Genomic DNA, 26,354 nt, shown 5'->3' with positions numbered 1-26,354 from the left:
TCCTGAACCGAAGAGGGACGATTCAGACCATTTCGGTCCAAATCCGAATTGGGTCAAAACAGTCTGGAGTGGCTTGGAGCAGCACCAAAGCACTTTGGAGTGCTTCAGCCTGTTCCAGGATGATGGCGAGCCGCTACCCTTCACCCGCTGAGCTGCCGGGAATTACCTGACCCATCCGTTCGTGCCTGACAGCTGCCCATCCTGCATGAGAGCCACCATTTTTGAGGAAGAACCAAGATGCGTTTTCAAACCTTTTTTGGCCACAGAAAAGTTACTTAATACTAGGGATGTGCTCCACTTCTCCTCAGACTGGAGAAGCAGAAGCGGATTGGGGGGCTTCGCCTCCCCTTAAGGCGAAGAGGATCGGGGAGCAGCGGAGCGTTGCGGAGCGGATCGAGGTGAAGGCGGATCCTTCGCCTCGATCCGGAGCTCCGCAAAAAAGGTAAGGGGGGTTTACTTGGCCCTGCCGCTGCCGCTGCCGCCCATGCCGCGATGGTGGCAGAACCAGGTAAGGGGGAGGGGGGTCTTACCTGCATCCGTCTGTGGTCCCGCGGCTGCTTCAACTGAGCCTGAGGACTCAAACAGGAAGACTAGGCCGCGGCCTAGTCTTCCTTTTTGAGTCCTCGGGCTCAGTTGAAGCAGCCACGGGTCCGCGGATGGACACAGGTAAGGGGGAGGAGGGAGGGGGCCTTACCTGGCGCCGCTCCCCGCCACTGCGGAGCTCCGATTCGGAGCCGGAGCTCCACAGCGGAGTGGAGCAGACCCTAGGCAGATCGAGGCGGGGTGGAGCGAAGAGGATCGGGGGGTCCGTGCACAACCCTACTTAATACAAGGGGTATATTTTCCGTCTACTCTGGTGGCAAAAATTATTTCAAATATCTTTCGAAAGGCAACAGTGGGAAGGCCTGCTTTGAAACTGTCATTTCCCCATCCCCAGCCATTCTCCCACCCCCTCACCGCAGCTAATCTGGCGAACTTGGGGAGGTGGGCGTTGTTTTTTAATGCGCACATTCCTCTTGCTTGGAGGAATAAACACAAGCACAGTCTAGCCCTCCATTTTTTTTAAAAAAAAAGGAAACCAACATTGACGGATATAGATATAAATGCAAGCCGTTTACCTTTTAATTTTGACAGCGAGAGGCTTGATTAGGACTTCAAAGTGATCTTGATAGGCTGGAGTGCTGGGCTGAAAACAACAGAATGAAATTTAAGAGGTATAAATGCCAAGTTCTACATTTAGGAAATAGAAACCAAATGCACAGTTACAAGATGGGGGATACTTGGCTCAACAATACTACAAACGAGAAGGATCTTGGAATTGTTGTAGATCGCAAGCTGAATATGAGCCAACAGTGCGATATGGCTGCAAGAAAGGCAAATGCTATTTTGGGCTGCATTAATAGAAGTATAGCTTCCAAATCACATGAGGTACTGGTTCCTCTTTATTCGGCCCTGGTCAGGCCTCATCTAGAGTATTGCGTCCAGTTCTGGGCTCCACAATTCAAGAAGGATGCAGACAAGCTGGAGCGTGTTCAGAGGAGGGCAACCAGGATGATCAGGGGTCTGGAAACAAAGCCCTATGAAGAGAGACTGAAAGAACTGGGCATGTTTAGCCTGGAGAAGAGAAGATGGAGGGGAGACATGATAGCACTCTTCAAATACTTGCAAGGTTGTCACAGAGAGGAGGGCCAGGACCTCTTCTCGATCACCCCAGAGTGCAGGACACAGAATCATGGGCTCAAGTGACAGGAAGCCAGATTCCAGCTGGACATCAGGAAAAACTTCCTGACTGTTAGAGCAGTACGACAATGGAACCAGTGATCTAGGGAGGTAGTGGGCTCTCCCACCCTAGAGGCCTTCAAGAGGCAGCTGGACAACCCTCTGTTAGGGTGGATTCCTGCATTGAGCAGGGGGTTGGACTTGATGGCCTTGTAGGCCCCTTCCAACTCTGCTATTCTATGATTCTGTGATGGCTAGACTCTGACGTCTGGGCCTTATGGGTGCAAACCCGTGCTCAAGAGGACACTGCAGGCATGATTCCCTCATTTCTCATGGAAGAGGCTGGTGGTTCCACATTGACAGCACATTGACAAGCTGCCCACCTCCCAGTCACCTAGCCAAGAGAGATCTAAACATTTGGTGCAAATGAGCTGTTCCAACTTCTCAGGCCGATCCAAAGTTGACGCTGGGCACAAACGGAGCTGCTGGTTTTGACTTAATGGCTCTTTGTGGTTTCATGCCGATGTAAAATGGATCCCTCTTTTTTCATAGAATCATAGAATAGCAGAATTGGAAAGGGCCTACAAGGCCATCGAGTCCAACTCCCTGCTCATTGCAGGAATCCATCCAACAGCATCCCTGACAGATGGTTGTCCAGCTGCCTCTTGAATGCCACAGTCTCTCCGATTTGCTGGGAGATTCCTCCAAGCTCGCCTTCCTGCCCTGTTGACTTTGCCACCAACTTGGATTAGACGAATTCTAATTTGGGAGTGATCCTTATCACCAGATTCCCTGTGGAACCACCAGGAGCGATAAAGCTATCAATAGCTACGAGTCCTGATTAGAGCTGTGCGCAAAGAACTTCTCAAAATTTTAATTATATATGTTTTAATTCTGGAAAGCCGCCTTGAGTCACAGGCTAGATCTATACCAAGCAGGATATGGCACTATGAAAGCGGTATGAAAGCGGTATATAAGAGGCAGGAGCCGCACGACTGCTTTATAGCGGTATTGAAGTGCACCGACAACTGTTGAGGCCCGTTGACACATGTCCCATCTTCCGCTTTCATAGAGCTATATCCTGCCTTGGTGCGGCTCCTGCCTTTTATATACCACTTTCATAGTCCAACACCCTGCTTGGTGTAGATTGGGCCCCGGTGTTCAGAAAAAGGCAGGAGATAGAGATAGAGATAGATAGATAAATAGATAGATAATATCTACTCTTATTTGTGGGCAGAGAACTTGGGGAGACCATTTCACCAAATCTCTCCAAGGGGAGGAAAAACTCCACCATAGTTTCTCACAGGTAGGACTCACCATTGGCAAGGGCTGTAGCACAGCTTCTTTCATTTATTCCTAAGTATTTTGGTTTTTTTGCAGTGCTACTGCCAGTGGCAACAGCATCACGCGTGTGGCTAGCCTGGCTCCTATTTTGTGTCCTCCGCAATGCAGTGTTGTGTGTAGCTCCAGGGAAGAGGTGGAGCGAGTGCGGTTTCAAAATCCGTCCTCCGATTTCCCGAAAGCTTTCCTCCCCCGTTAAAGAGGATTCCACTTTCCTTCTTCGTTCTCGGGGAGTTTGATACTTCATTTTGAATTTCTTTGGTGGTGTTTTAATCACTGCAAGGTGGCTGAGGAGTGTGTGTGTGTGTGTGTGTGTGTGTGTGTGGCCTTTGCTAGACGAGGGTTTAGCCCAGGCTGATACCCAGGCTCACCCCTGTGCGTCCAGATGATGCACAGGGGATGCCGGGGTCAGGCCAGGCTAAACCCTCCCTTGACTTGGGATAACCGGATCCGCTTGTGGCCCGGTATTTCCTCAGCCCCGGGCTCCATAGCACTGGGCAGAGCACTATGCCCATCGGGCCGGGGGGGTTGTGGGGGGGAGAGATGGGGGCCAGGGGGGGAAGCGGACCTGGCAGGAGAGATGGGGGGAAGAGCAGAGCCAGGGTAGGGAGATCGTGACTGGGGGGGGGCGGAGGAGGCATTAGACATGGTGGACGGGTGGGGGGGGTTAGCGAGCGAGCGGGGGGCAGATGGGCGAGCGAGCAGGGGGGGTGGACGAGTGAGCGAGCGAGCAGGGGCGAGTGAGTGGGGGTGAGCGAGCGGGGGGGGCGAGCGAGCGGGGAGGTGGACGGGTGAGCGAGCGGGGGAGTAAGTGAGCCGGGCGGCGGGCAGGGGGGCATCAGACATTGTGGGAGGGAAATTGGGAGCAAGGGGGAGTGGGAAACCCTTTTAAAAAAAAATTATTGTTGGTGCACTCCTACGCACATGGCCCCTTTAAGTTTTTTTTAAAATGGCCAACGCGACGGGGCTTTTCCTTACCCCGTCGCGTGTCACGTGTAGACTGGGGCGACGGCCCGCGCTAACTGCAGCGCAGCCTCACCCCTACTCCCCATCGGATTAACAGGTAGGTCTAGCAAGGCCCTTTGTGTTGATTCATTCTATTACACATTTCCCGACTGGTCTGCAGCCTCCCAGGCTGCCCACACTTCCTGATATGAAAACAACCCTGCGGGAGGCATGACCTCGTGACACCTTCCCCTGGGGTCTAATGGAAGTGTGGGAAGCCAAGGAGGCAATGGGATGCTGGAGAGTTGATCGTTACAACAAAAGACACTTCTGCGCACTCCTTGGGCCACCTGCCAAGTAAGGTAAGCGCAAGGAACACAAAGACAACCCATCAGAATGTCTCCAAAATTTCTTCAGAACCAGTCAGAAGTCTAAAGCGGTGAATAGCTCCTTTAGAGCCCTGAGTGGTCCTGACTGAAACCCAGAGCGAATTCACACACACACACACACACACACACACACACACCACGCACGCCGACATCGGAGCGTTAATTGCTCTCCAGTTTCGGGCGGTCAACGATGCGAATTTTCACGGCAAACTTTGCTTCATTCTCTAGGAAATTTGCTCCTCGCTGCTCCGTCTGTAAGGAGCCCATCATGCCTGCTCAGGGCCAGGAGGAGACGGTCCGCATCGTGGCCTTAGACCGGGACTTCCACGTCCAGTGCTACCGGTGCGAGGTGAGTAGCCTCAGTGGGCGTGAAGAAGAACTGGGCGGGGGGGGGGGGGAAGGGGGATTGGCTTCCTGACAAACCACCCCCTGCATAGATCTGCCCCTTGGTGGCCTCTGAGGCCTTTTACAGCAGCCTGGTACGCAGACATTAAGAGGTGACCTTTCCCCCCGCTATCATTTCCATGCATCTCCATGCCAGGAAAAGACTTCACTGCCTGATTTCCTGTCTATGACTGTCATCACGGGGTGGTGGGGTGGTGGAGGGGATCGTGTTTCCTTACCGTCGCTTTTCCACACTTCTAGGGTGACCCTACGAAAAGGAGGACAGGGCTCCTGTATCTTAACAGTTGCATTGAAAGGGAAATTTCAGCAGGTGTCATTTGTATATATGGGGAACATGATGAAATTCCATCTTCATCACAACAGTTAAAGGTGTAAGAGCTATACTAAAGTAACCTGGCTGCGAAAATGGACTGGATGAGGGCTAATAAACTGAAACTCAATCCAGACAAGACTGAGATGCTGCTGGTGGGTGGTTCCTCTGACCGGATGGGGGGTGTTCAACCGGTTCTGGATGGGGTTGCACTCCCCTTGACGGAGCAGGTTCGTAGCTTGGGGGTTCTCCTAGAACCATCTCTGTCACTTGAGGCCCAGGTGGCCTCGGTGGCACGGAGTGCCTTCTACCAACTCCAGTTGGTGGCCCAGCTACGCCCCTATCTGGACAGGGATAACCTAGCTTCAGTCGTCCATGCTCTGGTAACCTCCAAATTAGATTACTACAATGCCCTCTACATGGGGCAGCCTTTGAAGACGGTTCGGAAGCTGCAGCTTGTGCAAAATGCAGTGGCCAGATTGATAACTGGAACCTCCTCTGGGTGCCTACTCTTGATCTTGTTGTTTATTCGTTCAGTCGCTTCCGACTCTTCATGACTTCATGGACCAGCCCACGCCAGAGCTTTCTGTCGGCTGTCGCCACCCCCCCAAGGTCAAGTCTGTCACCTCCAGAATATCATTCCTCCATCTTGCCCTTGGTCTTCCTTTTGCCTTCCACTTTCCCTAGCATCAGCCTCTTCTCCAGGGTATCCTGTCTTCTCATTATGTGGCCAAAGTACTTCAGTTTTGTCTTTAATACCATTCCCTCAAGTGAGCAGTCTGGCTTTATTTCCTGGAGCATGGACTGGTTTGATCTTCTTGCAGTCCAAGGCACTCTCAGCATTTTCCTCCAACACCACAGTTCAAAAGCATCTATCTTCCTTCGCTCAGCTTTCCTTATGGTCCAGCTCTCGCAGCCACTAGGGTGACCCTATGGAAAGGAGGACTGGGCTCCTGTATCTTTAACAGTTGCATAGAAAAGGGAATTTCAGCAGTTGTAATTTGTATATACGGAGAACCTGATGAAATTCCATCTTCATCACAATAGTTAAAGGTGCAGGAGCTTTACTAGACTGACCAGATTTAAAAGAGGGCAGGGCAACTGCAGCTTTAAGTGTTGTGATGAAGAGGAAATTTCACCCAGTTCCCCATCTATACAAATGACACCTACTGAAATTCCCTTTTCAATACAACTGTTAAAGATACAGGAGCCCGGTCCTTGTTTCCATAGGGTCACCCTACATACTTCCTCATTCTTTCCAGAGAGGAAAGAGGAAGTGAACGAAGTCCACGTGGCCCATACAAGGGCTGTTTTTATCGCACTGCTGTTCCTGCACACAGCAAGAGATCATGGCACATTTTTTTTAAAAAAGAAGTCGGATTAAAGGGGGTCTATTTTGCAATGGAGAAACGAGCAGAAGGAGTGGGAGGCGGACATTGCTGTCTAAAGGGGGGGCGCGCACATCTGTAACTGGGGAGTAGTGAGTGAGCAATAAAACGCTCGTCTGATGAACCTCTGTAAAGTTGCTGTTAAAGCCATCAAAGGAAGACTGCCCCAGGATACATTACAATTTTGGAAAGGAGAATACGGGTCCTGGGGGGGGGGGGGGCAGGGTGCACGAGATATTATTACATTATTTTAATAAGTTCCTTTTTTATTCAATTTCATTATTGTGGTATATTGAGTTGATGTAGCGTGGTTTTTGTATGTGCTATAAAATTCAAATAAAAGTATTGTTACCACACACAAAAAAGGAAGGCTGCCCCCAAAAAGGGGTGCAATTGTGCCCTAGGACCAAGGGTCCCCAAAAACATCCGTTTCCCTGAAGGGAAACTAGTGAGACTCTGGTCCTTTCTACACCTAAGGATTATCCCAGGCAAATGGAGGGGTCATCCCTGCCTGCTCCCGGGATCCCCTGTGTGGCATTTGGATGAACAGGGATGATCCCGGGACGATCCCAGGGATAAAGGCCTGTGTAGAAACGGCCTAAAATAAAAGGAACTTCACCAAGAACCTATTATATTTATTATATTTATTTATTTATTACATTTATCTACCGCCCCACAGCCAAAGCTCTCTGTGCGGTTTACAACAGTTTAAAATGGTAAACATTAAAAAGTCTACAAAATTTAAAAACTATCAAAATCAAAAAAGTATAAAAACAACAGTACCCATTTAAGAACAACAATTCTGGGGTCCATTTAAAACAAACTTAACGTCGTTAAATGCTGTTAAAATGCCTGGGAGAAGAGAAAAGGCTTGACCTGGCGCCGAAAAGAGAACAGTGTTGGTGCCAGGCGAGCCTCATCGGGGAGATCATTCCACAGTCAGGGGGCCACCACCGAAAAGGCCCTCTCCCTTGTTGCCATCCTCTGAGCTTCCCTCGGAGTAGGCACTCGGAGGAGGACCTTAGATGTTGAGCGCAGTGTATGGGTAGGTTCATGTCGGGAGAGGCGTTCTGTCAGGTATTGCGGTCCCAAACCATGTACAAGGCAGAGGTGGGGGCTGAACACCAGGTGTGAAATGCTGACGTTGCTGGAGGACAGCATCTGGCGCTCCATCATGCCAGCCTCCCCATTACTTAAACCATCACCATCATCATCTTAAGAAATAAAATAAAAAACAGGAGGGTCAGGAAACCTGGTAGGCACCAAGAGCCGCCTTGTTTATTTATTTATGTATTTGCAACATTTGTATACTGCTCCATACCTAAAACAGATTCCAGAGCAGTGAGCATAGGAGGTAAAATAGTAAAAAGATTTTTAAAAATATATTAATACACCATATTAAAATTAATCTTTTATAAAAACAGAACCCCAATGAAAACCATGTCCGGTCAGTCAAGGAAGGCTTCCTGGAAAAGAGCTGTTTTCAGGAGGTGCCAGAAGCAGCACAGAGTTAGCGCCTGCCTGACTTCCAGAGGCAGGGAGTTCCATAGGAATGGGGCCACCACACTGAAGGCTCTTCTCTGGGTGGACTCCAGGTGGGACATAGGTCCATGTGTAGGGTGACCATATGAAAGGGAGGACAGGACTCCTGTATCTTTAACAGTTGCACAGAAATGAGAATTTCAGCATATATATGGAGAACCTGATGAAATTCAATCTTCCTCACAACAGTTAAAGGTGCAGGAGCTATACTAGAGTGACCAGATTTAAAAGAGGGCCAGGCACCTGCAGCTTTAACTGTTGTGATGAAGAGGAAGTTTCCCCAGGTTGTCCATATGTACAAATGACACCTGCTGAAATTTCCTTTTCAATACAACTGTTAAAGATACAGGAGCCCTGTCCTCCTTTTCATATGGTCAGCCTATCCATGTGGAACCACCAGGAGCATGCCCTCTGATGACCTCAGGAAAAACTTCCTGGCTGTTAGAGCAGTATGACAGTGGAATCAATTCCCTAGGGAGGTCATGGACTCTCCCACAGTGGAGGCCTTCAAGAGGCAGCTGGACAGCCATCTGTCAGGGATGCTTTAAGGTGGATTCCTGCATTGAGCAGGGGGTTGGACTCGATGGCCTTAGAGGCCCCTTCCAACTCTACTATTCTGTGACTCTATGACAGAATAGTAGAGGTTGGTAAGGCAGGTTGGTAAGGGAAGAGGCACTCTCTCAGGTATCCTGGTCACAAGTTGTTTGGGGATTTGTACGCTAGTGTAAAAAATTATACCTGGCTGGGTAGCAAACAGGCAGCCAGTGCAGTTCCCTCAGCAAAGGAGTTGCATGTTGGAGATCTCAGCCCTGGGCAATAGCTGGTAGGTATTTCTACTGTATGCTGAGCAGCATTCAGGCCCTTGCTGCTTCCCAAATTGCATCTTTCAAATGCAATTTTACAAAATCATTATCTTCATCACTAATAAAGGTTGCCCATTCTAGGAGTTCCATGAGACTGACATTCTGTGGTCCACGTTTCAGTGCACTCAGTACGATACAGCTGCACAGTCCTGAGAAAATGGTCAGTCTTAGATTTATTTGAGCCTGCCCCTCGTGTTGTATGCTGTACTTCTGCTGGTGCCCTTTTTTAAAAAACAACACACAACACACAACACACTTCCATAAGTATGAACATCACACATGTTGCTCTACAGCCTGTAAGACTTCAGCCAGAATGTATCACGGTTCATTGGACAGCCTTCAAATGCATTGAAGTCCATTTTGTAGCCATTTCTTTTAGTGCCATTTCCAGAGGGGGAGCAAACACAATTAAAATGACTCTCTATTTCAGCCCTGGGAATTCACTGAAGGACGGTTTATAAATCCTTATAGTGAATAAATAAGTAATAGTAAAATTAAGTTTAATTTAAATTTAATTTATATTTGTTGTTGGGAGCATTTGTTCTGAATGTTGTTGCATCATTTTATGTTGGAAGCTGCTTAGTCGGGAAGGGCATTGGAGGTCATTTAGTCTGACCCTCCCCCATCCCAACGCAGGATCCGTAATGCAGGATGCAGATGCAGCGTGCCTGAAATGCTGGAGCTATTTCAGCCTTTGCTGAAATAGCTCCAGCAAAGAAGAACCTGCCATTCCCCGAGGCAGAGCGTGTTCCATTGTTCCAACTCTAACCGTTAGGAACTTTCCCCTAATGTTTAGCCGAAATCTGCATCCTTCCAATTTCCACCCCTTGGTTCTAGTCCTGCCCCCTGGAGCTACAGAAAACAAGTTTGCTCCATCCTGTGTGTGACAAACCTTCAGATACCTGAAGCCACCTTCTCTTCTCTGGGCTAAATATACCCAGCTGTGGCGGAGAAGCGGCATGAAAATACTGGTATAAACAAATAAAACCCTGCAAAGTACGGAACAGCTCGCTTTCCTACACAACTTGCAGTGTGTCGCCCAAAACTGGACACGCCGTCCCTGCTGGGTTTGTTTGGATTTGAGCCGCTCAGCTCTGCCGTCTTCTGAGGACGAGCTGAGGTGGCTTTTACAAGCAGGGCTTTAAAGGTTTGTCAAGCAAGTAAAATCAGCATTTGGATGGAAACGTTCCTTGGCTGCCTTCGCCTTCGCCGCCTCCCTGGATACAAGCCGCGTTATACGAGTGGATTAATTGAAGAATCAGATGAATCATTAACTAGGTGGTCCAACACGGCGCTTGTAGTTGCCGGATTTTAAGTAGTGTGTCAATATCTTTGTACTTGTTTTGGTAGAGTTTTGTTTTTGAGTCACGCTCGCCCACATGTCTAGCACAGTTCAGCGCTGGCCATGCTGGCTAGGAAAAATGGGAGTTGCAGTCCAAGACTGCAAGTGGACCAAGCTTGGGGAAGGAGAAAGTAACACAATGGGAGTTCCTTTTGTGCATCAGAAAATGGAGGCAACTTGGAGGTTCAGGAAACTGATGTTGTGATATAATTGAAGAAGAGCTCAGGGGAGAGAGGACAAATTCCTGTTTCATATTCTGGAGCAAACACAACTTAGCATGTATGTAGCATGTTTCAGGCCGACAGAGGTCTGCACCAGTAGCCGTGACAACAGCCCTGTGAGCTATGCCAACCATATGAGCTTTCCCTTATTCCTAGGAAATCCCAGGGTTCAAGAGGCCTTGCTTTCAGGGTCACATTGTAGTGTATTTCACAGGTGGAAGAATGGAGCTAGTGTTTGAATTTTGGCCAAAGAAAACTTTTAAACAAACATGCCAAGTTTCAATTCGAACATAGAATCATAGAATAGCAGAGTTGGAAGGGGCCTACAAGGCCATCGAGTCCAACCCCCTGCTCAATGCAGGAATCCACCCTCAAGCATCCCTGACAGGTGGTTGTCCAGCTGCCTCTTGAAGGCCTCCAGTGTGGGAGAGCCCACAACCTCCCTAGGTTACTGTCCCATTGCTCCATGGAGATAACACATTAGTGCAACTAGGGGGCAGGGTATAGCCCTCCAGATGTTGTGAACTCCAACTTCCATCAGTTCTAGCCAGTGTAATGATGGGAGTTGTAGTCCAGGAATATCTGGAGATTCATAGGATCCCCAGTCCTGCATTAGTGTATGTTTCACCTCCTTCCTGATCTCGAAAATGGAGACATGAGTTGTTGGCATTTGAACCAAGCACATAATGTCAGGGCTTTTCAGCTACAGATCCTGGGTGATCCATGGGCCACTACAATCTCTATTCCCCATGGTCCTCAGTGTCTCAAAATGCTGCTGAGCACTCTTCCAGTGATGTCTGGGGACTTGGTCTCAGCCATGATGTCTCTGGGGCTCCTCAGTCCTCAGTCCCACCTTCCCCTTGCCTCCATTCAATCATTAGACACAGAGACAGCTGGGTTTGTAATGGGCATGGTGACCACTCAGTGAACTGCCTGCTTGGTGCGAAGGTTGCAAATATCACGCGCCATCTAGCTAGCCTGGTAGACAGTGCCAGGGTGAAATCAGTGGCCGTGGAGCATGTTGGTACCAATGATGTGGAGAAATGTAGTTTTGAGATCCTGGAAGCCAAATTTAGGTTGCTAGGAAGGAGGTTGAAATCCAGGGCCATCAAAGTGGTGTTCTCTGAAATGCTAACTGTTCCAAAGGCAGGGTCAGCCAGACAGGCGCAGCTGAGGAGTCTCAATGTGTGGATGAGACAGAGGTGCTGGGAGGATGGATTCAGATTTGTTAGGCACTGAGGCATTGAGCAGGGGGTTGGACTCGATGGCCTTATAGGCCCCTTCCAACTCTACGATTCTATGATTCCATGATTTTGGGACAAGCCAGGCCTGTGCAAGAGGGATGGGCTCCACTTGAACCCAAAATGGAACCAGACTGCTGGCGCTAAACATAAACAGTAGCAGTACAATTTTGAACTAAATTCTGGGGGAAAGCCAGCAGGAGCTGTAATCTATCCTGTTCGTGTTAAATCATCCAAAAGGGATGATGATAAAAAATGTTTTGCCCAAATGTAGGAGTGGAGGGAAAAGGGCATGAGTGTATGGTAGAATATACTATCCAATGAAGAGGCTTAAGTGCCATAGCAAAAGATGCACATGCCAGAGGCCGTGAATACGTGTTTCTATGCAAATGCTAGAAGCCTCCGAGCCAAATTAGGAAAGTTGGAGGGCTTGGATTTAAAGGAGAAGCTGGAAATAAGGGGCATTTCAGAAACCTGGTGGAATGGAGAGAACCAGTGGCATACGGTCATCTCTGGATATAAACGCTACAGGGAAGGGTGTGCTGGCGAGGGTTGCGGCCATGAATCCCGTTGCCTCAAATGAACCCACCCATCTCTAATAGCAGATAATGTAGAAAGCGACTCCTGGTTGCATTCTCTTAACACATCTTTCGATCGCTTGTAGGGCCTGTAGTGTAGGTCAGGCTTCCCTGACTTGGTACCCTCCAGATATTCTGGGCTTCAACTCCCTTCAACCACAGGCAGCATGACTAATGGCCAGGAATGCTGGGAGTTGTAGTCCAAGACATCAGTTGGGCACCAGACTGAAGAAGGCTTCCGTAGCTTATTGTGAGTGGCATTCTAAAAAAGAAAATCAGCCCCGCGTGACTCCCCCCCCCTTTTCTTTCTTTCTGCTCCTCTCATGCAGGACTGCGGAGGGCTCCTTTCTGAAGGCGACAACCAGGGCTGCTACCCCCTGGATGGCCACATCCTCTGCAAGACCTGCAATTCGGCCCGGATCCAAGCCCTGACAGCCAAGGCCAGCACCGATCTCTGAACGCGACCGGGAGCCCTGCACAACCCCGCCCCTCCCGCACAGCTGGAAGGAAGGGCCGTGAGCCAAGGGGGTCTGCTTCCACCCGGGGGCTTCACCACACCTCGTTGTGCCTTGCAAGCTACACTACAGACTCACCTGGATTGAACATCTCTTCCCTCTCCCCAAGGGACCCTGGGAAACGCACCTCTGTGAGAGGCACTGTGGCTTTCTTGTTTTACGGAAGATTCTCGGCACCTTTGTGAAACTTCAGTTCCCAGGACTCGTTGAGGGATGTCGTGGGTCTCCAACTGGTATTAAACTAACTGAAGTTTGTAGTGTAGACATACCAAGAGCCTCAGAGGGCTGACGTCCGCTGATGCCACGTGCGTCACCTCCTGGCTTTAAAGAGTCAAGAACAGTCTTCCTCAACCTGGTGCTGTCCAGAAGTGTGTGGCTGCAAATCCCATCATCCCCCAGCCAGCATGGCCATTGGCTGTGCTGGCTTGGGGGTGATGGGGGTTGTAGTCCCGACACCGCTGGAAAGGCACCAGGTTGGGGAAGGCCAGTCTAGAGAATGTTTATCCCAGTCCTTGGCTTGTCTCTTTCCCCTTCCAGCTAAACCGCCTCTAAAATCAGAAACCCATGCGGTACCCCTCTTATAGTGATGCTTTGGTCATTTATTTTTCACGAGCCGTCAAGTTCTGGGCTTGTTTGCACACTAATATACAAAAAAAACCACAACACTATATCTATGCCTATACCCATATATGATAATGTATTGTAATATTTTACTAGTGCCTTAAAGACAGTGATGCAAGGAAAGAGGTTAGAGCAGCGATGGAAATGTTGGGAGGGGCTCCCCAGATGCTGGCGAGCATCTCCTGGTTTAGACACCCAAAGAGCCGCGCTCAAAAGCATCTTAGCTGCGCTTCCATTAGCCAACATCTTGGGTTGTAATAGACCAGCCTTCCTCAACCTGGGGCGCTCCAGATGTGTTGGACTGCATCTCCCAGAATGCCCCAGCCAGCTGGCTGGGGCATTCTGGGAGATGCAGTCCAACACATCTGGAGCGCCCCAAGTTGAGGAAGGCTGTAATAGACAGAACGACGTACACACAAACTGCCATTGCTTCCACCTGAAGGACTATCCAGAAACACACACACACACACACACACACACAGGGTATGTCTACACCATGCCTTATCCTGGGGATCGCGTCGGGATTGTCTCTGGTGCGTCCACATGATGCAGAGGGGATCCCAGGTGCAGGGAGGGAAGATCCCTCCGTTTCCCCAGGATAACCGCAAAGGCTTTAATCCCGACTTTTCCCGCAGTCCCGGAATTGTCCCGAGACCATGGGAGGTGTGGACAGCCGTCCCGGTTTCGTCCCAGCTCCTCACGAGTAAACTCAAGGAGCCAGGAACCAGGCACAGGGCACGGAACTCTTCAAGCGCTCCGTGCCCATCGGGGGTGGGGAGGGGAGCGGGGGAGGGGCGCTTTTTTTTTTTTACTTTTCCACTGGAGCGCAGTTGCGTTCCAGCTCCTATTCTTTAAAAAAAATGGCGGGCACAACATCCTCCTTCCTCCCAGGATGTCGCGCGCCACGTATGGACTGAGGAGGAGGATCCTCTCATCTCCCTCCCGGAACACCGGGAGGTCTAGACATGCCCCCCCCCCACATACACACACACTACAGCTAAAACACAATCTTGCACATAATTTGGCAACTTACGTCTGAAAGTTCGCAACATTCAAATTTCCATTTTACAATTAGATTTTAAGCAGCGCTTAAAAAATACAAAAACCCTAATCATAAACTTTGGCGATCAGCTTGTAAGGCAACAGTATCAACTATGAAACTTGCCAAATGTAATGGGGGAAAAAAAACCCGTATATCCAACCAATCCCCCGAGTTGTAAACGCAGCAAAGGATTTGATCCTCGAGATCAAATTCGAATTAAGCACATTCCCTGGAAGAAGGTCATGTGATCCCCATATAATTCAGCGCCAAAAAATGAATTAAAAAAATAATAATACTGACTTTGATGGAAGTCAAATTGCACTTTATAGCAAGAGAAGGAACTTTATAGCAAAAAGAACAAGGTGGTGGTGGAAATGTAACAGTTACAGTGCGCCCTTGTTCAAAGTGCCTTTGTACACCCACCCACCCCCGGTGTGGTGTATCACTCAATGCCAGAACCATGAGGAGAGATATGAAAAAAGAACGGGGCCGTGTTGGTTGAGGATTCATGCTGTGCCACCCCGTTGCCGTTGCCAAACACACACACACACACCAGATCACCCCAGGCAGTTTTCAAGCCCGTACAGCTTCAAAAGCGCTTCCCGTACCCCAAATGGGTCGAAAGGTGGGTGCTTCCGGCTAGAAAGCGGTGTCCAGTAGATGTAGCACCCCAAGGGTTACCAGCCCGTTCCTTCTGTCCAGAACGCCGTACACTACAACAGCCTTCTCCAAGATGGGGCCCTACTGATGCTTTAGGACCACAACTCTCAGAACCCCTGACTACTGGCCAAGCTGCCCGGGGCAGTTGGGAGACAAAGTCCAAAAGATCTGGGGGTCACCAGATTGGAGACGGCTGCACTACAATGTCATTTTTCATGCTCCGTCTGGTGGAACCAGAATCTTATCAGGAGGTAGACAGGCTTCCTTGAGAGTAGAGATGGGTCTGTCTATCGTAGGCCTAATCTACACCTGGAGGCCTTCCAGGAGTGGGGAGGGACAACCACGAGGTTTTGCACTTCTAGGATTGTCCCTCAGGGGCTACACGCCAGCGAGTTTTCCCAGAAGTAAAGGAGGGACGTTCCGAGGTGCCATTTTAATTTTTTTACAAGCTGAGACATTTGTGCAACAGCACGGGCGCAATCCTGCGCGAAGGTACGTTTTTTAAAAAAACTCACACAATAAACTCGGCACTGGAATGCGCCACGAGCCATCGCGAACATGGCGAAAATGCTCACCCCCAATGCCCACAGACTCCACACACACAGCTCCTTCCCAGTAGTCAAGCCCCACTACTTGTGAGGAAGAGGGGGGGCCCGGGAGGGAGAGCCACACTGCCTGCGGAGCTCAAGATAGTCCCGAGATGGTGGGGAAAAATGGGGAAAAAGCAGTCCCAGCTATCCCAGGATCAGCTGTGCGTCATTTGGACCCGCAGGGACAAACTCAAGTCCACCCCGGGATAAATGGCAGGTGTAGACTAGGCTGGGGGGCATGTCTACATGAAGGGTTATCCCAGGGATCGCCCCGGGTGATCCCTGTGCGTCCACGTGACACACAGGTAATTCCAGGGGCAGGGAGGAATGATCGCTCCCTTTCCCCGGAATAACTGGGACAGTTTTAATCCCGACTTTTCCCGCAGTCTCGGGATCGTCCCAAAACTGCGGGACGGTTCCCACGAGGAACCAGGCATGGGGCACAGAGCTCTTCAGGAACTCTGTGCCCATTGAGGGTGGGAGGGGCAGAGCAGGAACTTTTTTTAAAAAAAAAACCACACCACCTTTTCGATGGAGCACTCATAATCTTCAATAGGAAAAAACACGCAAAATGGCAGGCGCGACATCCTCCTTCCTCCCTGGACGTCACGCACCCTGTGTGGACTGAGGAAGAGGATCTAGCGATCTCGATATCACGAGGTCCTCCCCCTCTCCTCCCTAGGTCTAGACATGCCCTCAGTCTCTCTGAGATGGTCATATTTTTAAGGTCAAACACATTCCATCCCATTAATGCACAAGGTTTCATTTTTTAAAAAAAAAAAAAACTACAAAAATTCATAGGGGGGTTGGTGCAGAGTGTTTTTTTAAAAAAATGCACAATTTTTCGCAGGTTTGTTGCATTACTAAAATGCAGTTTTGTGCACACTTTTGCCAAAGATACACATTTTATATGCACTTTTCCCTAATATGCACCTTTGCTTGCCCATTTTTTCCCCCCAAGAGAGGCTGCATTCAGAAAGCTTGCAAAAATTTTGATTTTAGTACGTGACTCCGTCTCAGCACACGGAAAGGTTTGGGAGGCACAAATACAGTAAATCTGTAAAAAAAAAAACAAAAAAAAAACACCTTAACAAAGCAAATTTCTCACCCTGCCCTACTTGAGAGATGTCATGCCTGCTACTTCAACTCCTTTTCATAGAATCATAGAATAGCAGAGTTGGAAGGGGCCTACAAGGCCATCAAGTCCAACCCCCTCCTCAAGGCAGGAATCCACCCTAAAGCATCCCTGACAGATTGCTGTCCAGCTGCCTCTTGAAAGCTCTAGTGTGGGAGAGCCCACAACCTCCAGAGGTCATTGGTTCCATTGTCGTACCACTCTAACAGTCAGGAAGTTTTTCCTGATGTCCAGCCAGAATCTGGCTTCCTGTCACTTGAGCCCGTTATTCTGTGTCCTGCACTCTGGGAGGATCGAGAAGAGATCCTGGCCCTCCTCTGTATGACAACCTTTTAAGTATTTGAGGAGTGCTATCATGTCTCCCCTCAATTTTCTCTTCTCCAGGCTAAACATGCCCAGTTCTTTCAGTCTCTCCTCATAGGGCTTTGTCTGTGCAGCCACAGAGGAGACCTGGGTGCTCCCAGGTGGGCCTTTTATCATGCAACATTCCCGCCTCAAACGTGGAATTTTACAAGAAGTCCGGACATGTCATCTTCCATTGTAGCCTTCTCTTACTTTTGCACCACTTATTTCAGATGTTTGGGGTGGGGGGAGGTCTTACCCCCCCAAAAAAAAATCTTTTAAGAAGGGAGAGACGAATAGTCACCCCTTGCCTTTGATTGGTACCACCAGGACCTGGCCATCTAAAGTAACCTCTGGTATGTTGTAGGGAGAACATTCACAGAGTGCCTTATTTTATTTATTTAGCCAAAGTATACTCCTCTTGACTATATCTAAAGACATCTTGAAGCGGTTTACAACACCGAGTTTAAAATGCAAGATTTTCACAGTTAAAATAGTTAAAAACAATGCAAAACATCTCGTATATATAAATAATTCTCAATTAAAACCTTTACAATAGGAGAACTAATAACAAACTGGGAAAAGTCTGGGTGAAAAGATAGGTCTTTAACATGCCACAGTTGGCACCTTGGGCATTCCAGAAAGGGTGGTGCCATCACAAAGCAGACTTGTAAGGCGAACACACTCATAGCACGTAGAGCTGCATGCCAACGGAGTGTCGTCGTCCCCGTTTCTACTAAATATGCCGGGGCTCCTTGGCAGTCAAGCTGATGTGGCAAAAGTTCCTGGAGGCGAAGGCTATCCACGGCTACTAGCCCTGATGGTTGTGTGCTGTCTCCAGTATTCGAGGCAGTAAGCCTGTGTGCACCAGTTGCTGGGGAACATGGGTGGGAGGGTGCTGTTGCACCATGTCCTGCTTGTTTATCCCTGGAGATGGCTGGTTGGCCACTGTGTGAACAGAGTGCTGGACTAGATGGACCCTTGGTCTGATCCAGCATCAGGGCACGTCTTAGGTTCTTAAAGGTTCCCCGGAATGTAGAAAGTTTGCAAATCACTGCACTGCAATTTAACACTATAGCCTTAGGACCACTCCCTATGCAATACACACACTCCATGACATGAAGCAATATCTGAAGAGCTGACAGGGATCAGAACAATTCTGGTCACCAGTTGACTCTGGCTGAAGAGACATTGGCCTTGTTCACCTTTTACCACGGCTTTAACCACAGTGGTTAAGCCAGAAAGCCAACTGTGTTCAGAAGACACCTTAAACCATGCTTTTAACCATGGTCAATAAGGCTTTTTGCCTTAGTCACTGTGGTTAAAGCCATGGTTTAAGGTGTCTTTTGAACACGGCCCAGCTTTCTAGCTTAACCATCATGGTTAAAGCCGTGGTTTAAGGTGTCTTCTGAACACGGCCCAACTTTCTAACTTAACCATCGTGGTTAAAGCCATGGTTTAAGGTGTCTTCTGAACACAGCCCAGCTTTCTAACTTAACCATCGTGGTTAAAGCCATGGTTTAAGGTGTCTTCTGAACACAGCCCAGCTTTCTAGCTTAACCATCGTGGTTAAAGCCATGGTTTAAGGTGTCTTCTGAACACGGCCCAGCTTTCTAGCTTAACCATTGTGGTTAAAGCCATGGTTTAAGGTGTCTTTTGAACACAGCCCAGCTTTCTAACTTAACCATCATGGTTAAACCCGTGGTTTAAGGTGTCTTCTGAACACGGCCCAGCTTTCTAACTTAACCATCGTGGTTAAAGCCATGTTTTAAGGTGTCTTCTGAATGGGGCCAGTGGCCGTGGGCGAGGGAGTCCGGGACAACCCCTCAACCTTCCGTTTTAAAATGGCAGCAGGTTTCCTTTTGCCAAAATGTGTGTCTGTCGTGCCAAGCTTTTAAATGAAGACGTGAACGGGCTCCTCTTATATCTGACACTATTCTGATGCCCGACTGAAATCTCAGTTCACACAGGCGACAACAATGACAAGTAGGTCGACCTTTGCCTGATCTAGACAGCTGCAGCATGCAAACAAGCACAGGTGAATACTTGCCCATGAAACAAAAAGGCCTTGCACACAGCACGTCAGGGCGAAGGCTGAGTGAGGACTTTTCTCCCTGACAAGCTACTTTTCTTTTTGCATAGATTTGTATTTCTAAATATGGGTGAGCCTTTAATCCCGCCTGCAGTCTGGAATGGTACCACCCAGTGACAGCTGCACAACATGGTACTCCAAATCCTGCGTTTCAGATCTTAGTTACTGGAGAAGACAGAGTGCAGCTCTGAGCTTGCCAAGCAGCTGTCTCCTTAGTAAGAAATGTAGTGTCTAAATGAATTGCTCTCGGATGTTACCCCCATAGGGCTTTATTGGAGTATATTTATTACAAAGCTTTATTTAACCTATTGCAAAGGAAACACACACACCCTTTTTTTTCTTTTCTATTCCCCCTTTTTTTTCCCCTTTTTGCCAAAAAGACTTTGGGCCCAATCCATTAGGAATGTCCTTTTGTGTAAGCCCTGGCACAGTGAATGGGAGTACCAATGCATTTCAATGATGCACGCTCAGGAGACATTATTGGTGGATCAAGCCCCTGATTTTTAAAACTATGCATTATTTTTTATTCCTTAAAAAATTATTAACTAAGATTTTCTTATGCATTTTCTAAAATATATAGGATTTTAAAAAATTATATATATATATGTATAAATATAAATATACATACTTATAATGAAAGATATACCATTTTGAAGCTTTTTAGGTTTTTGAGGGTTTCACTTCCTAGATGTGTAGATTTTCCCAAGTCACGGGAATGCAGAAAGGAAATGGGCCACATTCTGGAGCAGTTGATGCCTGAACTGTTGTGCTCTTAGTTTTAAGACAAATATCACAGATTTAACCCTGCTTGTTCCCATTAATATCAGCGGAAAGACACACACGCCAATACTCCCAAGTTAAAAGAGTTGAGGTTACCAACTTCAGTGTCCAATATCCCAAGTATTGCTCCCGTGTAAGGCGCTGTGAAATGAAAAGGGGGGGAGTGGATGAGAGCCGTGTCTGTTCTTCAGTGCCACGTTTTTCTTTCTTTGCCTTTGTCGGATGCACTAATTTTGTGGGAAGTGTGGATTACGCTGTAATCACAGTTACTTGCAAGTAGTGCTAAAATGAATTTGGGAGGGAAATAGTTTCGTTTACAGCGAAGATGGTTGGTCAGCTTACACTCACGGAGAATAGGTCTAGGACACCTAAATGGAGCTTCCATGCACAGGGGCAGTGTACCTCTGAATAAAAGTTGCTATAGAACAAACAACGGGGAGGGCTTTTGCATTGGTGTCCTGCTTGCTAGCAGGGCTAATCTTGCGTTCTTATTTCACTCCATGTGGTGTTTCACAGTGCCTTTGATTCATTCTTTGTGTTCATTTTTAGCAAACTTCACAGTGCAATCCTGTTCGTCTCCATTCGGGAGTAAGTTCTACTGAGTTACTCCCAGGCGAGTGGAGTGCAGGATCGCAGCCTAAGTGCTTTGTGCAAAAGCAACACTGATCGATGCTAATATTGCTAAAATGCTGCATTAAAAATCCTTTTATAAGGAACAGGACAATCATGAATCATTTAAGCCTTTGGTTGCTTTACGATTCCTTTCCTTTCTATCGTTTCTTTTGTGGGCTTTCTTGGGAAAAAGCAAAGAGCCGAGTGCTTTCTCGATCCTGTGTCCTACAGCGGGAAGCTTCTTTTAAGCTCCATTTTAGCACATTGACTATGCAGATTCTTAGGGCCTTCCTAGACGAGGGTTTAGCCCGGGGCGAGGCCCAGGCTCCCTGCTGTGCGTGCAGATGACGCACAGGGGATCCCGGGGTCAGGCCGGGCTAACCCCTCCCTTGGCCCGGGATAACCAGCACCACTTTTGGGGCCGGTTTTTCCGCAGCCCCGGGCTGAGAACAGGGCTGCGGAAAGTCTAGCAGGTTCCATGGGTTTTCCCGGCGGCTCGCTTACTCGCGAGTAGCCGGGAGAAGCCGTGCACTGGGCACAGCGCTCCATAGAAGCATTGTGCCCATCGGGCCGGGGGTGAGGGAATCGCGGGGGGGGGGGAGTGATGGGGACTGAGGGGGGAAGAGCAGACCCGGCAGGAGAGATGGGGGGGAGAGTGGAGCCAGGGGGGGGAGATCACGGCCGGGGGGGGGCGGAGGGGGCATTGGACCTGGCGAGCGGGTGAGGAGAGCAAGCAGGCAAGCAGGGGGGCAAGCGGGGGGGCGGACTGGCAAGCGGGGGGGCGGACTGGCGAGCGGGGGACATCAGACATTGGGGGGGAATCAGGGGCAGGGCGAGCGGGGAACCCTTTATTTTAAAAAAAAAACACTTATCTTTTCGTTGGTGCACTCCTGCGCACATGGCCCCTTTAAGATTTTTTAAAAATGGGTGACACGACGGGGCTTTCCTTTCCCCGTCGCGTCTGACGTCCTGAAGGCCGGATTCAAAGGTAGGTCTAGCAAGGCCCTTAATTTCAAAGCACTTGCCCAAACCTGTCATCCCACAACTCATCATCCGAACACACGATGCCCTGGGCAGCTCTCCTGGGTCTGTACCACATCACAAGCCAGGCTATAGATTACCTCCAGGATCAAAAGCAGCGTCCTGGGGAACAAGAATAGGAGGGTGCGATCACACTCCCACATAAAAGAGCAAACATGGAACACCCTGCACATAGAAAACTAGCAAGTGAAGGTAGGAATGTCAGAGAAATCAACAACAGAAGTATGCGTGTATGGATTTCTACGAATCTGACCTGCCAATTTCGCAGCAGACCAGCTTTCTACAGATACGGCAGACTTGCAGGCCGTTTTTATTTTTTTTAACCTTCCAGAATCTTACACAAATTTAGTCATAGAAAAATATGTAAACTTGGGAGGGTGGGGTGGGGAAACCTGGCCAAAAATGTGCATTCCTCCCACACACAGGCTAAAGCATGAAAATGCACGTAGAGGTAGGGGGGATTTACGTATTTTCACAAGTGCAAATTTGTGCAAATGTGGGAAATTGGGGGGGGGGGATTCTGAATCAGCCTTTCAGAATGGGCAAGAAATGTATAAAAGTTGGGAAACCACCAAATGCTTGGGAGGAAAGGGGGCGTGGCCATCTGGGGAATCCTGAAGGGCTGGGTTGGGACCCCCGCCTGAGGTGCCCCACCCCTGAGTCATACCTTGCAACAGTGTTATAAGGTAGAGTGACCATATTTTGGAAACCAAAAAGGAGGACAACATGGTCGCCATGTTAAAATTATTTTAAAATTAATTTTTGTGAACCGCCCAGAGAACTTCGGCTATTGGGTGGTATAAAAATGTAATAAATAAATAAATTTTAAAACCTCAAACTTTTTAAAAAAATCCTAAAATTCAATGGATGGACAGATCTGTTTCAAACTTGGCATACCTAAAGTCCTTGTTAAGAGCAGTCATGGTGCCAACTTTCATCTCTTTATCTTTAACAATAACATTTTAAAAAAAAAATCCTCAAATTTTAAAAAATTCCTAAAAATCAATGGATGAACAGATCTGTTTCAAATTTGGTATGACTACATCCCTTCCTAAGAGCTACCATCATGCCAAGTTTCATGACTATCTTAAAAAATGACAGAGTTATAAGCATTTTTGTTAATTCCCATTAGAGCTGCTCTTTGAAAAAATCTGGATTTCCCCTGCCCCTCCCGGATTTGTCATCAAAAACCCGGGCAAATCCGGGCAAATCCGGTCATATGGTCACCCTATATAAGGCCTAATCTACACCAAGTAGGAGCTGCACGACTGCTTTATAGCGCTATTGAAGTGCACAGACAACAGTTGGGGCCCATTGGCACATATACTATATACCGCTTTCATAGTGCTATATCCTGCTTGGTGTGGCTCCTATATACCACTTTCATACCACTTTCATAGTGCAATATCCTGCTTGGTGTAGATTAGGCCCAAGTCTGTTGCAACAGAACCACACTTGACTTTGAAAGACTTACGGGTTCATTGTGGAGCCAGCTTTCCCAATGAATCTGCAAGTCCTATAGGGACCACAGGGCTCTTGGCTGTAGAATCATAGAATAGTGGAGTTGGAAGGGGCCTCTAAGGCCATCAAGTCCAACCCCCATGTGATGCCATGCCGTCTCCCACCTGAATGCTGAACATATCGAGCCCAAGGGGGTCATACCACGTGGCAGGGTTGCTTTTTTCTTCTCTTGAAAAGAATCCCCACTCCACCTACCCCACCCCTGATGGTGCAGTTCCCAGCTCCTCGCGAGTAACCATGAGGAGCCAGGACAAAACGCAATGCCCACCCACACGTTCCGCAGTCTCGGGATCATCCTGAGACCGCAGAAAAAGTGTGTCATTTGGACGCACAGGGACGAGCACGGGGATCACAGCGGGATATCGCCCCATCTAGCTATGGTCCTTGTGTGCCTTCAATCTTACGTACATCACAAATGTACACACTAATGGCTAAACTACACACTGCATTAAATGCATCACACGTACCTGATTCTACCTTATTTTTAATTTTAGTGCAAGTGCACAGGCTCCCATTCTGACTGGAACAACCGCACAAAAGTTGGGGGGGGCTTATACACTCCTACCTAGCTGTTTCTCCTCCCTAAATTTGCTCCACTTCCATGCAGGGGCTAAAGACGGGGGGAGAGAGAGAGAAAGAGAGAGAAATGCCATTGGTGCCAATTGAGATTTTTTTTCTTTAGTCCCTGCATCAGGAGGTGCGTGTGTGTGGAGATAGTATAAAGCCCACTTAAAGGTCTGAAAATTTAGGATCAGCTACAGGCTACACATTTAACGTAGTTTGTAGTTTAACCCTCAGGGTATACACACACATTCATACAAACACTTATATGGAAACAGGGAGTCGGGAGTTCCAGGTTCGAGTCCCCACTCAGCCATGGAAACCCACTGGGTGACTTTGGGCCAGTGACAGACTCTCAGCCCAACCTACCTCACAGGGTTGTTGTTGTGAGGATGAAATGGAGAGGAGGAGGGTTATGTACGCCGCCTTGGGTTCCATGGAGGAAAAAAGTGGGTTTTAAATGAAATAAATAAAAATAAATCAAAGTCCTAATTTTCACCAGTGAATCCTGGGAATTACAGTTCCTTGAGGAGATGATAAGGATTCTTTTCCAGAGGTCCTCCAGGCGCCTGCTCTTCAACTAGAGTTCTGAGGATTCTTTGTGCAGAGGGAATTACTGTTAAAACTTTTTAATATATTTTTCTTTAACCCTGTAACTTCCTTTTTGATGTATGTTATTGTGTCTTTTATGTGCTCTCTCTCCTTCTTTGGCTTGATTTGGGCGCATGTGTTTGTTGCTTCGGGATATTTAAAAAGGCCAAGGCAGGAAATAACTGCTTTTTCTCAAGCTTAGGTTTAGAAGCTTGGCAATTAATAATTTCTATACCTGACCCAATTTCTGCAGTTTCCGTTCAGCTGGAAAAGGGAAAACCTCTGTGGAGTTAATGGAAAGGGTCTTTTCACTTAACACAAGCCAAAATGGTGGGAAGGGCAGCTATACTTCGTAACTGACAATGTTTTATGTTTAATAATAATAATAATAATAATAATAATAATAATAATAATAATAATAATAATAAGGAGGAGGAGGAGGAGGAGGAGGAGGAGGGGTCAAAATTACGTCCATGTTTCAGCTTCAAGCTCCACCTGCCAGAAACTGAGCCTTATTTCAACCTCTTAGAAACAGGGGCTGCAGGAACAACCAGGCAAAAGCTGGAAAACCACTGAATATTACAGAATAATAAAAGACAAGCTGGAGCGTGTTCAGACAAGCTGGAGCGCAGACAAGCTGGAGCGTGTTCAGAGGAGGGCAACCAGGATGATCAGGGGTCTGGAAACAAAGCCCTATGAAGAGAGACTGAAAGAACTGGGCCTGTTTAGCCTGGAGAAGAGAATATTGAAGGGAGACATAGAATAGCAGAGCCGGAGGGAGCCTAAAAGGCCATCGAGTCCAACCCCCTGCTCAATGCAGGAATCCACCCTAAAGCATCCCTGACAGGTGGTTGTCCAGCTGCCTCTTGAAGGCCTCTAGTGTGGGAGAGCCCACAACCTCCCTAGGTCACTGGTTCCATTGTCATACTGCTCTAACAGTCAGGAAGTTTTTCCTGATGTCCAGCTGGAATCTGGCTTCCTGTAACTTGAGCCCGTTATTCCTTGTCCTGCACTCTGGGAGGATCGAGAAGAGATCCTGGCCCTCCTCTGTGGGACAACCTTTTAAGTATTTGAAGAGTGCTCTAATGTCTCCCCTCAATCTTCTCTTCTCCAGGCTAAACATGCCCATTTCTTTCAGTCTCTCTTCATAGGGCTTTGTTTCCAGAACCCTGATCATCCTGGTTGCCCTCCTCTGAACACGCTCCAGCTTGTCTGCGTCCTTCTTGAAGTGTGGTGCCCAGAACTGGACGCAATACTCAAGATGAGGCCTAACCAAGGCTAAATAGAGAGGAACCAGTACCTTGCACAATTTGGAAGCTATACTTCTATTAATGCAACCCAAAATAGCATTTGCCTTTCTTGCAGCCATGTCACACTGTTGGCTCATATTCAGCTTGTGATCTACCACAGTTCCAAGATTCTTCTTGTTTGTAGTATTGCTGAGCCAAGTATCCCCCATTTTGTAACTGTGCATTTGGTTTCTATTTCCTAGATGTAGAATAATCCATGCTTGAGGGAAAGAGGCAGGGGGTGTGGCTGGGTGGAAGGCTGGATTGAGATCTCAGTGGAGGGAGGGCAGTTTTGGCAAGGAGGTCTGAGCTTCAAGCCCCCTGCAATACAGGAATGATGTCAGATGCTATGACAGCAGGGACACCCTGGGCTGAAAGCAGCCCATCCACCATGGCTTGAGGCCCATTGGGCGCTTGACATCCTATTTCTCCAGGCCTAACCCAGGAAGTTCCCTAGGAGGGGACGGTTTAAATGGATGTAGCACTCCCAAACATCACGTGCAGAGTTCAGGGTGAAGTGCTCATACATGAGTCCCAGGGCAACAAAGAGGAGCTATGCAAGAGCAAAGCCAGGCTCCATCATACAGTGGGGCTGTGTTCACACAGCACGCTGACTCAGGTGTTGAATGTGGGCTGTTTTGAACCGCGGGTTACTGTGTTGTCTGAATGCAGCCAGGT

The 26,354-nt window shown here is 48.3% G+C and overlaps 1 protein-coding gene and 1 long non-coding RNA gene across 4 annotated transcripts in view; both read left to right on the top strand.

Annotated features, from left to right (window-relative positions):
- The window catches only part of LPP (LIM domain containing preferred translocation partner in lipoma), a 378,416-nt gene extending 365,034 nt beyond the window's left edge, over positions 1-13,382 (top strand). For all 3 annotated transcript variants that reach the window (XM_063131781.1, XM_063131780.1, XM_063131782.1), the window contains 2 exons: positions 4,623-4,743; positions 12,614-13,382. In XM_063131781.1, the coding sequence (XP_062987851.1) occupies positions 4,623-4,743; positions 12,614-12,742 (250 nt within the window). In that variant the 3' untranslated portion in view covers positions 12,743-13,382. The remainder of the gene's footprint in view (positions 1-4,622; positions 4,744-12,613) is intronic.
- A 968-nt stretch (positions 13,383-14,350) lies between these two features.
- Positions 14,351-20,777, top strand: LOC134402339 (uncharacterized). Its single transcript, XR_010025704.1, has 2 exons — positions 14,351-17,970; positions 18,213-20,777. It is a non-coding gene; the product is annotated as an uncharacterized LOC134402339 (long non-coding RNA).
- The last annotated feature ends 5,577 nt before the right edge of the window (positions 20,778-26,354 follow it).

Source organism: Elgaria multicarinata, chromosome 8 (genome assembly GCF_023053635.1).
Source record: "Elgaria multicarinata webbii isolate HBS135686 ecotype San Diego chromosome 8, rElgMul1.1.pri, whole genome shotgun sequence".
NCBI lineage: Eukaryota > Metazoa > Chordata > Lepidosauria > Squamata > Anguidae > Elgaria > Elgaria multicarinata.
Note: the sequence above shows the minus strand (reverse complement) of the source record. Positions and strands in the feature narration are given on the sequence as shown.